This window comes from Engystomops pustulosus, chromosome 1 (assembly GCF_040894005.1).
Source record: "Engystomops pustulosus chromosome 1, aEngPut4.maternal, whole genome shotgun sequence".
In the NCBI taxonomy this organism is placed as follows: Eukaryota; Metazoa; Chordata; class Amphibia; order Anura; family Leptodactylidae; genus Engystomops; species Engystomops pustulosus.
The window spans coordinates 236,503,395-236,517,362 of record NC_092411.1 but is presented as its reverse complement, the minus strand read 5'-3'; the positions used below and the strand labels follow the sequence as shown (position 1 = coordinate 236,517,362).

The following is a 13,968-nucleotide window of genomic DNA, read 5'->3' as shown; positions in this document are numbered from 1 at the left end:
TAAAAGTAGACCAAGTCAAGGTTTCCCAACATTTTGCAAACTATGAAAATATGCTATAAAGTTAGAAAGCAGATTGGCAACCTACTCTGCTCATATAGTAGAAGTGAATAAGTGCCTGACTCTGGCATGGTATAAGGAAGATGTGCTTTTAACATAACATATCATTGCCAGGGGAATACTGTATTGTGCCTCCCACAGCGCTTCTCAAAGAAAAAGGAGCAAAAACACTTCAGAAAAATAATTCCATATGTAAGTTCTTTAAACAACACCAAGCTGTAGTATTCCGGCATGTCCTGAAGTGCACTCCTCTCGCCCTATGATCGTGTATGAAACATAAATAATGAACACACATTGGAGTCAGAGGTACTCTCGCATGCCAGCAGCAATATAACAAGCCTCAGTACAGTCAAAAGTTGAGCTCAGCATCAAATAAAGTGACCACATATTGCTTCAACAAGACCGGCACAGATCACTTCTGCCTGCTCCAAGATATAGATTACTATGGGTTTTTTTCAGCCTCATAAAAGTAAAACTACATTGAAGTAAAAACTGTTTCAGACCCGTGTACACGGAAGTAAAGGGTCTTAGCACATCGTTTTCACTTGGCAACATTAAACTGATCAGGTAGCGCAGTCAAAACATCAGCCTATTGTAGTCACACATGAACTTCTTTTAGAGTCTTTACTATACGTTGCAATAGAGCAAGAAATAATGCCAATTCAAAGGCTTTTAAAAAATTCCCATAATCGTCTAATTAGCAGCTGCCTATCCCAGATAGGACGAGGTTAGCCATATTCCAAAATACTGTAACAGTTACGAATACTGTTAAACTAAAAAGACAGCACAAAGATAAAAAAAAAAATAAAGTAGATATCTGAGATTGTAACTACAAAGTAAATGAAATAACGACTCCCTAGAGCGTCACCAGCCCCCGTATTAGTCGGAGAGGTCGGGTGCGGTGACATCATTATGTTACCCGATCAGCATGCTGATGTCATCTGTAATAACTACAGAGAACCAGAGGGACATCTAGAAATTAATACCTTTCTCTTAATAAAACAAGTACTGGAGCTTAGATTTCATTTGGTTTTAATATTTTATAGTCTTCAATATTATATTTTTTTTATTTTAATTTGAAGTTTGAGACTAGAGCCAGTAAAGGGAAATGTGAACTGTATTATTAGTTAGAAATGAGATTGTATGCTGCACTTTTCTACCTGGTGGTAACAGACCAGAAGAGTCACGTCAGGTAGAAGCATCTCACACCCTAAATATTCATGATATCATTTGGGCACTGCCTTTTGACTTAATAATGACAAGATCCAATGATAAGTCCACACTGTATTCTAATATATTGAACAATTTTTGGCTTAAACAATCTGAAACATAGAATATGAGTATTGGATGTTTTGATCCACTATGACATTTCTCAATGGTAATTCTATATGTCTATGGAGTCTAAATAACTTTTGAGAAATAAGTGATAAAGTACAGTTAAAGACCTAAAGTTCCAATCAAATGGAGTTTGAGTTTCAACACTCCAAACAACTGAATTTAAAGGGTCCATATGTTGCTCTTAGCAACATCCCTTGTAGATTTTCTTAAAGGGCATCTACCACCAGGATAAAGGACTGTATGCAAATGAGCCTGAGGGACTCCAGGCTCCATTAACACCTATGGAGCCATTGAGTCCCTCAGGCTTATTTGCTTACAGTCAATCATCCTGGTGCTAGATGTCCTTTAAGTATTGTTATAAGAATTGTAAAAGGTATACATAAAGAATATATCCTGCACTGTACAGATATAGTAGCTGATTAAGTGGGGCAGATTTAGCCTGCCTGGTACACCAATTCCCTGGTGCATGAACAGGCATTGCAGCTTTTTGAGGGCTTTCTGCCTTCCATGACACTTTAATGAAAAGTGGACAAGACAGGGAACAGTTCAGGCCAGGGCAGAGACAGCCACATTTACAATAGTCTGCACCATATTTATTAAGAGGTCAGGACCTCTTGGTAAATCTGGTGTGCCGTGCACAGGTAGTGGGATATTAACAGCTTCTCTGTGCCTTTTTGTTGCTTTTTTCTCCTCTAGCGAGCAGTGCATCTAAAAATCTTCTGAGGACCTTCAATATCAGACAGATAAGTAGGCAAAGGATTAACTATTTCCCTACCAAGATAATATTTCCCCTGATGATGAGGTGATTAAACTATGTAGTGACTGTCTGCAAAGAGTTAAGTCATCAGACACTTTTTCTCTTTACAGGACAGAAAGCTGATTTACAGAAACTGCTTAAATAAGGAAGAAAGACATGGGAAAAAGAAGGGCACAGGAACAAATTGCTTAACAAAGACTATTATCATCTGTACAATTGATTTCTGCAATTTTGTCTCAGTTCCTTTTTAAGTATACATAGACACCGGTAAATTAGCTCAACCTACAAGTTGAACATGGGATGACTGAGCGCAGCTTAGCTATTATAGCTTTCGCTCCCCATGTAGAAGCACTTTTTCAAACTTACCATTTCCTTTGCATTGGAGCAGGAGATAAATGATCCCATGAATATATGAGAGTTAGAATAACACTTACGTCATGCATGGAGTCAAGGAGTTTAGTTAAGTGGAAATATCGCTGCCAGCTTTGTCCAGCACTGTGTGGACTCTTCATTAAAATTTTCCTCAATTCTTTAATGTAATTTAGTCTCATTTCTTCAAACGCAGCTTGGCATTTAAGTCCATCTTTAGGAACTGGGTGAAAAAGCAAAGGAAGAAGTTATCGAATTAAACTTTATGTGATAAATCATGTCACATAAATTCATACCCCAGAGGCAAGAACAAAAAATGTAAAACGAATTGCTGAGAAACTATTTACACATACCACATGTTTATCTGTCAATTTATCCTTGGATGAAGGGAAGAGAAAGCAAAACCGGATCATTACGGTCAAAAATGCACTATATAGTAAGCAATAGTTAAGATTGCAAAAAATAGGGAACAGCTAAAAATGGACAACCAGCCAGGAAATGTTTTCAACCACAAAATGTGGCTTCTATATCAGCACTTTCAGATCCCCCAGTCCTCTTAATGATATTCCTTCACTACTTTACTGTTACTTAATGGTTTCTTGAATGTTGCTCCAACATCAGTTACAAGGAAAAATAAAATAGAAGGGAATTCTACAAACAAACTGAACTAAGTTGAAACACAAAGTTCTGGAGAAGTGCCCAGATTCTCAGATTGGGTTTATTAAACGCAGTTGTACTATCGATCTGGATAACTTCCAATTCCCTATGGTTTAGGAAGTATGTGAAATATTGTATGTCAATGGTTAGAAAACATACAATCTGTGTATAGAGCTATAGACTTTGTAACTAATATTTTACAACCTACAATTCTAACAAGCTCATTCACTGCCTTGTACTTTCACTACATAATCACTTTCATAATAAAAACATATATAATAGCAAATTAAAAAAACATATTTTTTAATATTTTTGTGCACTCTGAAAGCAGGGTTCCCACCGAACAAATAAATGAAAGAACTACCTTGAAATGTATGTACATTTTAATAATTTATTATACGGCAGCATATGATTAAATCCCCGACCCTCCGGCAACGCTGGATAAATCAAGAGGCTCCTACCTGGCGTAGAAATATGCACAGCAGGTAAACTTTCACTTGTAAAAGTTCACCTGCTATAGCAAGTGCAGAGGCAAGGGACTGAAACGTCCTGGACCGGCCCCTCCCCCACCTCCCACGTCCCCTACACACTCCTCCACGTCCCCTACACACTCCACTTTGGTGTGGAGGATCCCGTAAAGAAGGAAATAAGTGCAATTGCTGACGGTTCACTATCTACTATATTGCATTATTTCAGGGTTTTTATGCTGGTTTTCTGACATAAAAGCCCTGATAAATCTCCTCCTAAGTTTTTAGGTAAAAAATATAGTGCATTTTTTATATTGCATTCTAAATTTAACACATTTCCACAATTGAGTTTGTATGCAGTTTCTTTTTGTAGAAAAACTTTTGTAAATTTCAAGCATGTCGTTGCTTTGTTAAATGTTGTAGATATCTGCAACATATAAACAAACATAATGCCATGTTAAATCAATGTTTCATTAGGAGGTTACTTTTTGTTTGAATTACATAGATATATTCATGCCTGTGGCAGGTTCTGTATGAATAATGGAAGTTAAGGTTTGTTTAAGTCTAAGGCTACTGTCACACTAACATACAGAAGTGGAGTGGAGAGAGGAAGGGTGGACACTGCTCACCCCTCCCCTCTCCCTAGCGAGGAATGGTGCCTTACCGTACATACTGGAAAAGATAGAGCATTCTCTAACTTTTTCCCATGGATGTTACGGTTCTACACGTGTGTGGTCACCGTACCACGACCAGGCGTTATAGGCTTCTTTAAAGGAGTGATATCTGGTCACAAACGGTGTGGCCAGATATCGGTCCCTCGTGTGTTTTCTAGCGCACGGACTGAATTTTCTGGCACATTTTCTGTCAAGTCGCTCCCCGTAGTTACAGAAGACACACCCCTTTTCTGGAGAAGTCGGAGAACAGCCTAAAATTGTCTAAAACCCTCTGTAAATATGGCATACTGCATTTCAGGTGCAAATGACTACAGTTTTCTGGTGTAGACAGATTGATACATCTCGCCTCCCCCCCCCCCCTTCCGTTCAACTTTTGCTTCTTTTATGCCCTATTTAAACTGGAAGTGTAATGGAAAGCTTAGATTCAGGTGTGAACTGGGCAATAAACATTTTTTGGGGGCTTTTAAGTGAAAGGTACTATTAAAGCAGTTATCAAACTGGCCATAAAACCTAATATAAGTATAATATAATTATTATATAATACGACACTTCCTCTTTTTTACCCTGGTCTGGTCACTTTTCAGCCATCTTATTATCACAATAAAATATATCTTGTATTATAAGACCAACCATTCTGAAAAGATAGAAGAAACAAAAAGGTATCCAGCACTTGACCGCAGAAATAGGAACCAAGTTTCTTCTTCATTAGGGATAAAAGTTCATACTACACACGCAAAGCAGATGGCAAGGGTCAACACATTTTGATGCCAAGCATCTTACTCATAATCTATAGATATTCCTATTTCTGCATGATTTGAGTGCTGGATACCTTTTTGTTTCTTCTGCTATTATGGTCTGTGGACTATGGACAATAGTACGTGCACCACTTGCAGTGTGCATACAAGCTACACATTATGCAATGATATGGTGAGCTGGGTTTTATATGTTTTTCACATAATTTATCCACAATAATTTTCCTGGGGCTCATCTCTAGGCTGTTGTGTCTATGGGCCATGTGGCTGCTGCACAGCATAACTCTACATGTTGTAAACAGCGGGTTAAGCAACATTACTTCCCCATATTCTCTTTACCTGTCATCAGTAAGGTCACTTTTACATGATGACAGGATACAACAGCCTCTGTTATGTTGATTGCAATTCTGCCTTTGTGATGCATCTGAATAATTTCAGTACTTTTTAATTGCTAATTTAACATTACTGCTAGCTGGCTCACTGTCAGAGGTTTATCATGAGTCCTGGGGGAGAAGGGGGCAGTACATATGGTACAAGTCTGTTTCTCCTCAATTTGTCCTCTCCTTATCATCACTCATTGTCCTCCCCCTCCATCATCCTACCTTGCTCCCTGCCCCACTTACGTCAGCACAGTGCCACAAGCAATGTCTCAGTACCACAAGCCCCATTTGACCTACCTCCCATCCCCATTACTCACCATACACTGCTGAGAGGGAGCCGGGCAATGTTAAAGAAACAATTAAAAAGCACTGGAATTATTCAGATGCGTGACAAATGCATTTTTAAAATCTACATGCCAGAGGCTAATGGAACCTGTCTTAAGGTAAAAATGACCTTCTTTATGACGAGTACCTTTTAATGCCAATCTTAACCGATATGAGCGGTGTTACATTCATCATAGAGAACACATGGGATAAAACTCAAAACACAAGACTGGCTACTGTGCCATGGATTATACAAATTGTTGTGCAAATAAGATGTAGGGCTTCTCATCGCTGACTCAGCCACCCATATTTTCTGTTAGTATGTTATTACTAAAGTGGGGTTTCTAATAGGAAGTCAGATTACATTTAAAACATAAAAGGCCTTTATAAGCTTATCACCACAAAAATAGTCTGAACAAGTTCCATTTAACTTTACCATTTACATCCCACATATCTCAAAAAGAAAACTCTCATTAGTTTTCTCCTTTGATGCTACATAAAATTATTTTGCTTCTTTAAGATTTAGACAATGGCAAAGAGTACTATGTTAATGTTTATGTTAATGTGTAGACTATCAGAAGATACTGTACCTAAACAGAAAGAAGGTTCACTGCTTGTAGACCTAAAAACAACACTTGCCATACACGTATAGAGAGCTATCCCCCATAAACACTGGGCTGGATCAGATGGAATAATCCATTCATAGACCCCCCTCCCCCCCCATGAAGGACACATTGGCTTTGTTGCAATGACACTATTTCCCCAAGAAATAAAATAACAGCCCACAAAAGAAGAAAAAAGAAAAAAAACTAAAAACCTCCACAATCATGTGCAAAGTTTAAGAAAAAGATTTCCATCGGCTGGAATTGAAAATTATGGCACCATAGCAACAAGGGAAAGCTTCTTTCACATTAATCTTATATTAGGCAATATCCCTTGCTTTATGATTAAAGTTTGGTCAATTATTCTCTAAACTGAAAAAAAAAATTCATACAATAAGGTCTAATCCATAACTTACAAACCGGTGATAACAGGTTTAACAGAGGTTGTCCAGTCACAATAAGTTATCCCTTATCCACAGGATAGGGACTTGCTCGCTGATGGGTTGGAGTCTCAGTGATGGGACCCCCCTAGATCCCCCCCACAAGACTGGCACAGATTATAACTGAAATCTCAATGCCGGCGCATTATGCCAGCATAACGTCATAACGGTACATCAGCCCCATGGTGTTTAAAGCAAATCAGAAAGTCTGCAGCAAGCTGGAATATGGAGCTGAGTTTTTCAGTTGTATTTTTGTGTTTTCAATTAACTAAAGATAAAAACTCTTCTTACTTATAAAGATCACCAAAATAGCCCTAATTACAGCAGTAGAAATTCTAAGAAACACAGACAACATTACAGAAGCGTTTACCTGTACTAAGTAGCAGCAAGACTTTCATGATTGTGTATTCCTCAAAGGTTAGCTGCAGGCGATTAAACTCCAGGCTTATCTGCTGCATACTTTGGCACAGTTCATACATGGCGGACTGGCGCATCCTATCTCTGCAAGAGAACCAAAAATTTATCATCAGGAATCCAACAGTACAAACCAACAGATATCACACTCTGCCAACCAAAACATGTATACTGTGATTTTAATACAAACTAACAAGTTGCAACCTTTTCTTATCTGGATCCAGATGGTCCTAATAGGAAATCTGAAAAAACAGTGCAAATGAGATTATATTTCAGAAATGCTTGTGTTTTGAGAGGAAAGGGAGTCGTGGAATATCTGTAGTCATAGAGTGGTGACCTGTGTGTCAATGTGACTGTGGAGCTGGGAATATTATGTAGCACTGATCTGAACATGCTTATCTACAATCTTCCATGTTCCTGCAAGATCTACCGGGATTTCAGAATTATAGGCATTTTAAACTAGTGCTGAAAACCCAGCTGAATGGCGTCATATGAGCCCAATACCTCTGCGGTTATTGGTAATGTTTCTGTACATTTCGGAACATTGCACTATATCCTTTCTGCAGCAATCTCAAACTCTTGCTGAGAAAAACTCACAAAATCCATATTGACCTCTAAAGGGATCAATGAATGAACTTGTTTGGTTTGGGAAGCAGTAGAGGGCAGAGCGCTTCGTCCGCCTGACAGTAATAAATATCACCACAAACCACACAATGTCTTCATTTAAATAAAGTCAAGAGTTATCATGTCAGAAAAAGACTTTCCATGTAGAAAATAATTGCCACGCTTTGTACTGTCCTGCAGACACATCCTTTATTGTCTATGCGTATTCACATTGAGTTTTGTATATAACTTATGGAAAAACTTCATTGCTCTTAATTGGAAATATTAAAAGATGCATATTTATATTCTTATAGAGAATCTTGCTAAATTTAATATAGATAAAAAAAATTGTAATTTTAAGGGACACAAAAATGATATTTCTCAAGTCTTGTGTTTAACGCACATAGAGCTCTATGTAGAGTAGATTCTTATAGGACTTGACAATATTGGATTTAGTATTGATGCTGTCGGGTGACATCTGTCTCAAGCCTTACTCGTCTTTTATCTCTACTAAAAGCTTTCATATCAGTCTTCATCATGGTCATAGATGTGTCAATAAAACAACTGATCCGACTGATAATGGAAGTCAGAAAGGTAATTGTTGTGTGTCTATAATAGGAAAAAATCAGTTCGGAGTGCTAGAAATCTTTATGGGAAGATTACAGGAGCAGCTTCAAAAATAATATAATCATTCCTCCATAAAGCCTTTCTACTATATTTTATTTAATATTATTAATATTTTTGATAAAGGTAATAATTACTTTAACTGTTTTTGTATTTAACATTTTTTTAATATAAAATTGCAGTTTTCACGCTGACGCCTAATCACAATGGGGCAGATTTACTTACCCGGTCATGTTGCGATCCAGCGGTGCGTTCTCCAACGAGGATTCGGGTCTTCCGGCAATTCACTAAATTCGTGCGACCGATGTCCACCAGGATTCGCTGCTGCGCCGAGGTCCGCCTGATTCTTCTCGGTGCATGTGAGTGCTTGATTTTGCGACACACTTTGTTTTTAAAATTCCGTGGTTTTCCGAATCCGTTGGGTTTTCCTTCAGCCACGTCCCCAATTTCTGTCGCGTGAAATCCGGCGCCAAAATTCTATCGTGTGCGCCAAATTCCTGGCAGAATTTGGCGCAAAACAGAAAAAGTCGGGAAACCCGACGAAAGTGCGGCCGCGGAGCCCTTAGTAAATGAGCCCCAATAGGTGGCCACTTCCTGTTCTTAAGAGATCCTTACATAGCTGAAACCAGGAAAGGATTGAGATTATTCAGGCAGTCCTCTACTTAAGGACACCTAACTTACAGACGACCCTTAGTTAAAGATGTACCCCTCTGCTCACTGTGACCTCTCTGGATGCTTTACTTTAGTCCCAGACTGTTATGATCAGCATTAAGGCGTCTGAATTCTAAACTGGTCATTTCTGTTTTTAAAACTTTCTTTGAATATGCATACTTTCTAGTCCACTCAGGAGCTCCAGGAGGGACCCAGAAAAATGAAAGACATCCAAAATCGCTGATGAATCCAATAAGAAGATGAAACAGCCACCCCTAGGTCGCCCAGTAGGGTCTGTATTTGTGTATACAGTATGGGTGCCCACAGACCTGGGTATAGAGCTAGACTTATAGGATCTAATCAGCAGACTAAAAAGGGTAACATAGCAGATGCAAAAAGTAAAGGAGGCAGCTTACTCTTCCAACAGTGCGTCTGGGAAGACCAGGGCAGCGGGGGCCAGCAGAAGCTTAAAAGACATCTACCATCAGAATAGCTGATGGTAGATGTTTATACTCACCTCCCAACCAAGTGCCGAGGTTTAGTAATCTTGTTTTAGTATGTCTCAGCAGGTCGCCATTTCAGAGAAATAAGCTTTTTAAAAATATGTAAATAAGTCTGAGGTGCTCTGCCAAGGACCTTTTGGCTCCTCCGATTAGTAATTATGCATGGCCCTCGGCCCGGCTGGATCCGCCCACACAGCGGACAGAGAGCCAGTGATGTCACCCGCTCTCTCGCTGCAGTTGTTACAGTATGTTTGATCCTAGAAGAGTGTATAGATGCACTCTATAGGGATGTGTAGGCATGTAAAAAAAATTCTGGAAAAAACAGTTGTGCCCAAAGCAATCCGATCCAAACCAATCTTTTGAAAAGAATTTTCTAAAAGTTAGAATGTGATTATGTTGAGATGAAAATGCCCACATGTAGAACGCAGTTATATAATGAAACTCCTACTTAAGAGCAAAAAAAAAAGTTGAAATCAAGTATTACTGTACATTAATTTATTTAAAAAGTACAGCTAAGAAGAATGTAAGCAGCAGGTATACAAGGCGGTGAATCATTTAGTCTGACTGAAATCAAATGGTATTCTTTCTGGAATTTCTATTCTTGGGCGGCAAAATAAGAACGTTAAAAAGGAACAAGCGACAACTAAATCCGCTATGCGGAAAATATTTCTCATTTTTCTAACATTTCTTTTACAGCAGTTTGGGCTCTGTCCTTGATTAAGTCTTTCAGTGGGCCCATCCCTCCTTTATGCATGGTTCCCTCTATGTTATAGTCAGCAGATGTCGGTGCTGCTTAGAGAGATCTGATATTGAATGTTCTTGTTCTAAGATGCTATACCACAACAGTCCAGAAAAGTGTATGAACGAAGACCACAATGAGATACAGTCATTGATTGCTTTCACTATTATTATGGAAGACCTAAAGGTACCAACATTTAGCTACTGAACCAATACCCTTCCATGTCATGTTCCGGTTATAGTCCAAAGTGGTGGCAAGCTCCATAAATGTAACTTTTAAATGACATCAAAATTAGGGGTATAAAGTCATGGAGATGAAGAGCTGGATGGGGACATTTACAGCAGGAGCTGCATTTTGATGCAAGGAGAGCTTGATTTCAGCCCTGATCTCTCCATCTCAATAACTTTATACAACCAATTTACATCTCTTTTTTTTTTTTTTTTAGCTGTAAAAGCTTTTTTTTTTTTTTTTTATAAACTTTATTATAGCAAAACAACACATTACAATTAAAAACCTTCACAACATTTTTTTCCTTCATCATTATATCCCTCCATCAAAATTTCAAAACCACCTTAAGCTATGTCCTTCCCCCCCCCCCTCCCTTATCCCTCCCTCTGGCGGTTCACAGGTTATTCTTTATATCATTTTCTAAAAAAAAAAAAAAAACTAAAAAAAAAAAAAACGAAATAAAAAAAATAAATTAAAAAAAACAAATCAAATACCGGGGAACTCTCTGTAGTTTAACATGATCTTTTTATCCATTCCTCCCAAACTTTTTCCTGATTACTACCTCTCTCCAATGCCTCCTGCCTCTCTGCATAACACAGCAGGTCTACCCCTACTTCCCATTCCTTTACCTTGGGTGGTTCCCTATTCTTCCAAGAATGTAAGATTAACTTTCTTGCTAGAAAAAGACCTTTTAATATATAATTGGTATGACTTGCTGGTCCTACAATACACGTTCTTGAACCTAGGACACACACCTTAATATTCCCTGGAATATCACACTTAAATACTGACTGTAATCTATCTACTACTCCTAGCCAATAACGATACAACTTTGGACAGTGCCACAACATATGAACCAGATCTGCATCGAACAGTTCACACCTAGGACATTTTTCTTCCTTCTTCTTCCCAAATTGGTTCAGTCTTTTTGGTGTGTAGTGTACTCTGTGAATTATATACAATTGTGAAACAGTGTAGGACAGATTTTTTGTAATTTTATTCGTTGTTCCCAGTAGATCCACCAACTCTGCTACTGTTAAGTCCGGTACATCTTTCTTCCATTTCTCATAACCCTTCTTTACGGGGGGGATATTCTCATCTATTACCAGTGTCTTATATACCGTGGACATTAAACCTTTTTTCCTAAGCTGTCGAGAACACAATGTTTCTATTGGGCATGTCGCTTCCCCCCTGTAATCACCCCTCTGGTTCACACTGAAGGCGTTCCTCAATTGGGCATAAAAAAACCAATCTCTCGACTCCAGACCAAAATCTGCGGCCAAAACATCATACGACTTCAAAGTCCCCCTTATCATAACCTGATGCCTAAATAGTAACCCTCTCTCTATTAAAACCTTCGTTTGGCCCGTCGGAACTACCATATATTTTTTAAATCCCCATAACGGTACTGTCCTTAAATAACCTTTACCCCCTATTTTTGATTTAATCATTTCCCATACCCATTGCATTAAAGCACAACTAGGGAATTGGGCTTTAAATTCTAACCGATAAAACACCCCCGTTTCCAATATTCCCCATATATCATAAACCTTAACAAAATCATATTTACTCCCTATATTTTCTCTAATTTTATACGTGCCCCTTTCCCATTCCATATGAAATCTCGCAAAAGGGAGTTTAACGTCCCGAAATTTTTTTTGTGAAGAACCACTGGACAGTTCTGGAAAACAAACAAAATTTGTGGCAAAATCATCATTTTAAAAACTACTGTCCTCGCAGCCAACGAAAGGTTCATTTTTTTCCACGTTATCATCTTTTTCCTAATTTTTGAAATTAGTGGTTTGACATTAAGTTCCACATATTCTTTCGGGTCTTTGCTAACCGTAATGCCCAAATAACGCATCTTTCCTACCACAGGAAGGTTCTCTAAACAGCTTACCGACGGCGTAGTGTCCAGTGGTAGATATGAGGACTTACCCCAGTTTATTTTAATTCCTGAGAATTTTCCAAATGCTTCTATTAACTCTATTACTGCTTTTAAACTTCTTTCCGCATTATCCAAGAATAGGAGCAGATCATCAGCGTACAACAGGAGCCTCACTTCCTTTTTTCCCCAGATAAATCCCTTTAACCCTCTGGATGCCCTGATGCAACATGCTAATGGTTCTAGTGCCACTGCAAATAATAGGGGCGACAAGGGGCACCCCTGCCTAGTTCCCCTATACAGCTGCCATGCTGCTGATGCTTTACCATCTATGCCAGGGGTGGCGAACCTATGGCACGGGTGCCAGAGGCGGCACTCTGAGCCCTTTCTGTGGGCACTTGGGCCATCATCCCACCACATCAAACAGGACTCAAAGAATATTTCTGCAGTTCCAAGCAACTTAAAAGATGCTGCTTTCAGTCATATTTTGATACTTACTTAGTTACTAGGGACTGTAGGAAGAGGGAGAATGTGTAAACAGAGCTGCATTATCATTGGAGGACCTCCTGCTGGCCCTATGATTCTCTGTGCACAGAGGGATACTAGAAAGAAGCTAAACTGATGCAAATTTTCCATCTTTCTACTATGCTGCTGTCCACAGGAGGCCACTAAGATTGAAAGTTGTTGAAGAATAGGGAGCAATAACTTACTGCTTTAATTTTTGGTTGGCACCTCGCAATAAATAAGGGGGGTTTGAGTCGCAGTTTGGGCACTCGATCGCTAACAGGTTCGCCATCACTGATCTATGCTAACTCTAGCAGAGGCTCCATTATAGAGCAGTTTTATCCATGCAATAAACTGCTTCCCAAATCCCATCTTTTCCAAAACTTCCCAAATGTAGTCCCACTCGACGCGGTCAAAACCAATTTACATCTCACTTGTATGCCTTAAGGACGCAGGGTTTATTCGTTAATTTTTCGCTCTCCACCTTCAAAAATCCATAACTTTTTCATTGTTCCATGTTCAGAGCTAGGGCTTTTTTTTTTTTGCATAACAAATTTGAATTTTCAGTTACGTTATTTATTATTCCATGCCCTGTACTGGGAAGCTGGAAAAAAAATCCAAATGTGGTGACATTGGCACATTTTCTCTTCATATAGCTTCCAAACCTCTGCGCCATACATGTACAGTACAGAGCGTGAAGAGGTTAAATTAGAATTTCTGGGTGATGCTACCACACTAGTCCATGATCTGGAGGGTGTAAATCTTCTTCAAAAGATACAAGTACTGGTTTATTATGTGAATTTCTGCTGACAGGTTCCCTTTATAGCATCTGTGATAAGAATTCCTATATATAGGAATACAATATAGCACAGCACACAAAGTTTATGCGGTGGCAGTGGCAGATACAGACTGAAGAGGGCTCCTGTGCTGGAGCATTACATGAGCCCAAAACAGCACAATCATTACTTGCCAGCCATGAAATTCATTATCGCTGGCATCT

At 38.9% G+C, this 13,968-nt stretch overlaps 1 protein-coding gene across 3 annotated transcripts in view; it reads right to left on the bottom strand.

Moving 5' to 3' along the window:
* Nucleotides 1-13,968, bottom strand: part of NR3C2 (nuclear receptor subfamily 3 group C member 2) — a 237,031-nt gene that overhangs the window by 12,391 nt on the left and 210,672 nt on the right. For all 3 annotated transcript variants that reach the window (XM_072121586.1, XM_072121578.1, XM_072121593.1), the window contains 2 exons: nucleotides 7,188-7,318; nucleotides 2,587-2,744 (listed from right to left, as the gene is read on the bottom strand). In XM_072121586.1, the coding sequence (XP_071977687.1) occupies nucleotides 2,587-2,744; nucleotides 7,188-7,318 (289 nt within the window). The remainder of the gene's footprint in view (nucleotides 1-2,586; nucleotides 2,745-7,187; nucleotides 7,319-13,968) is intronic.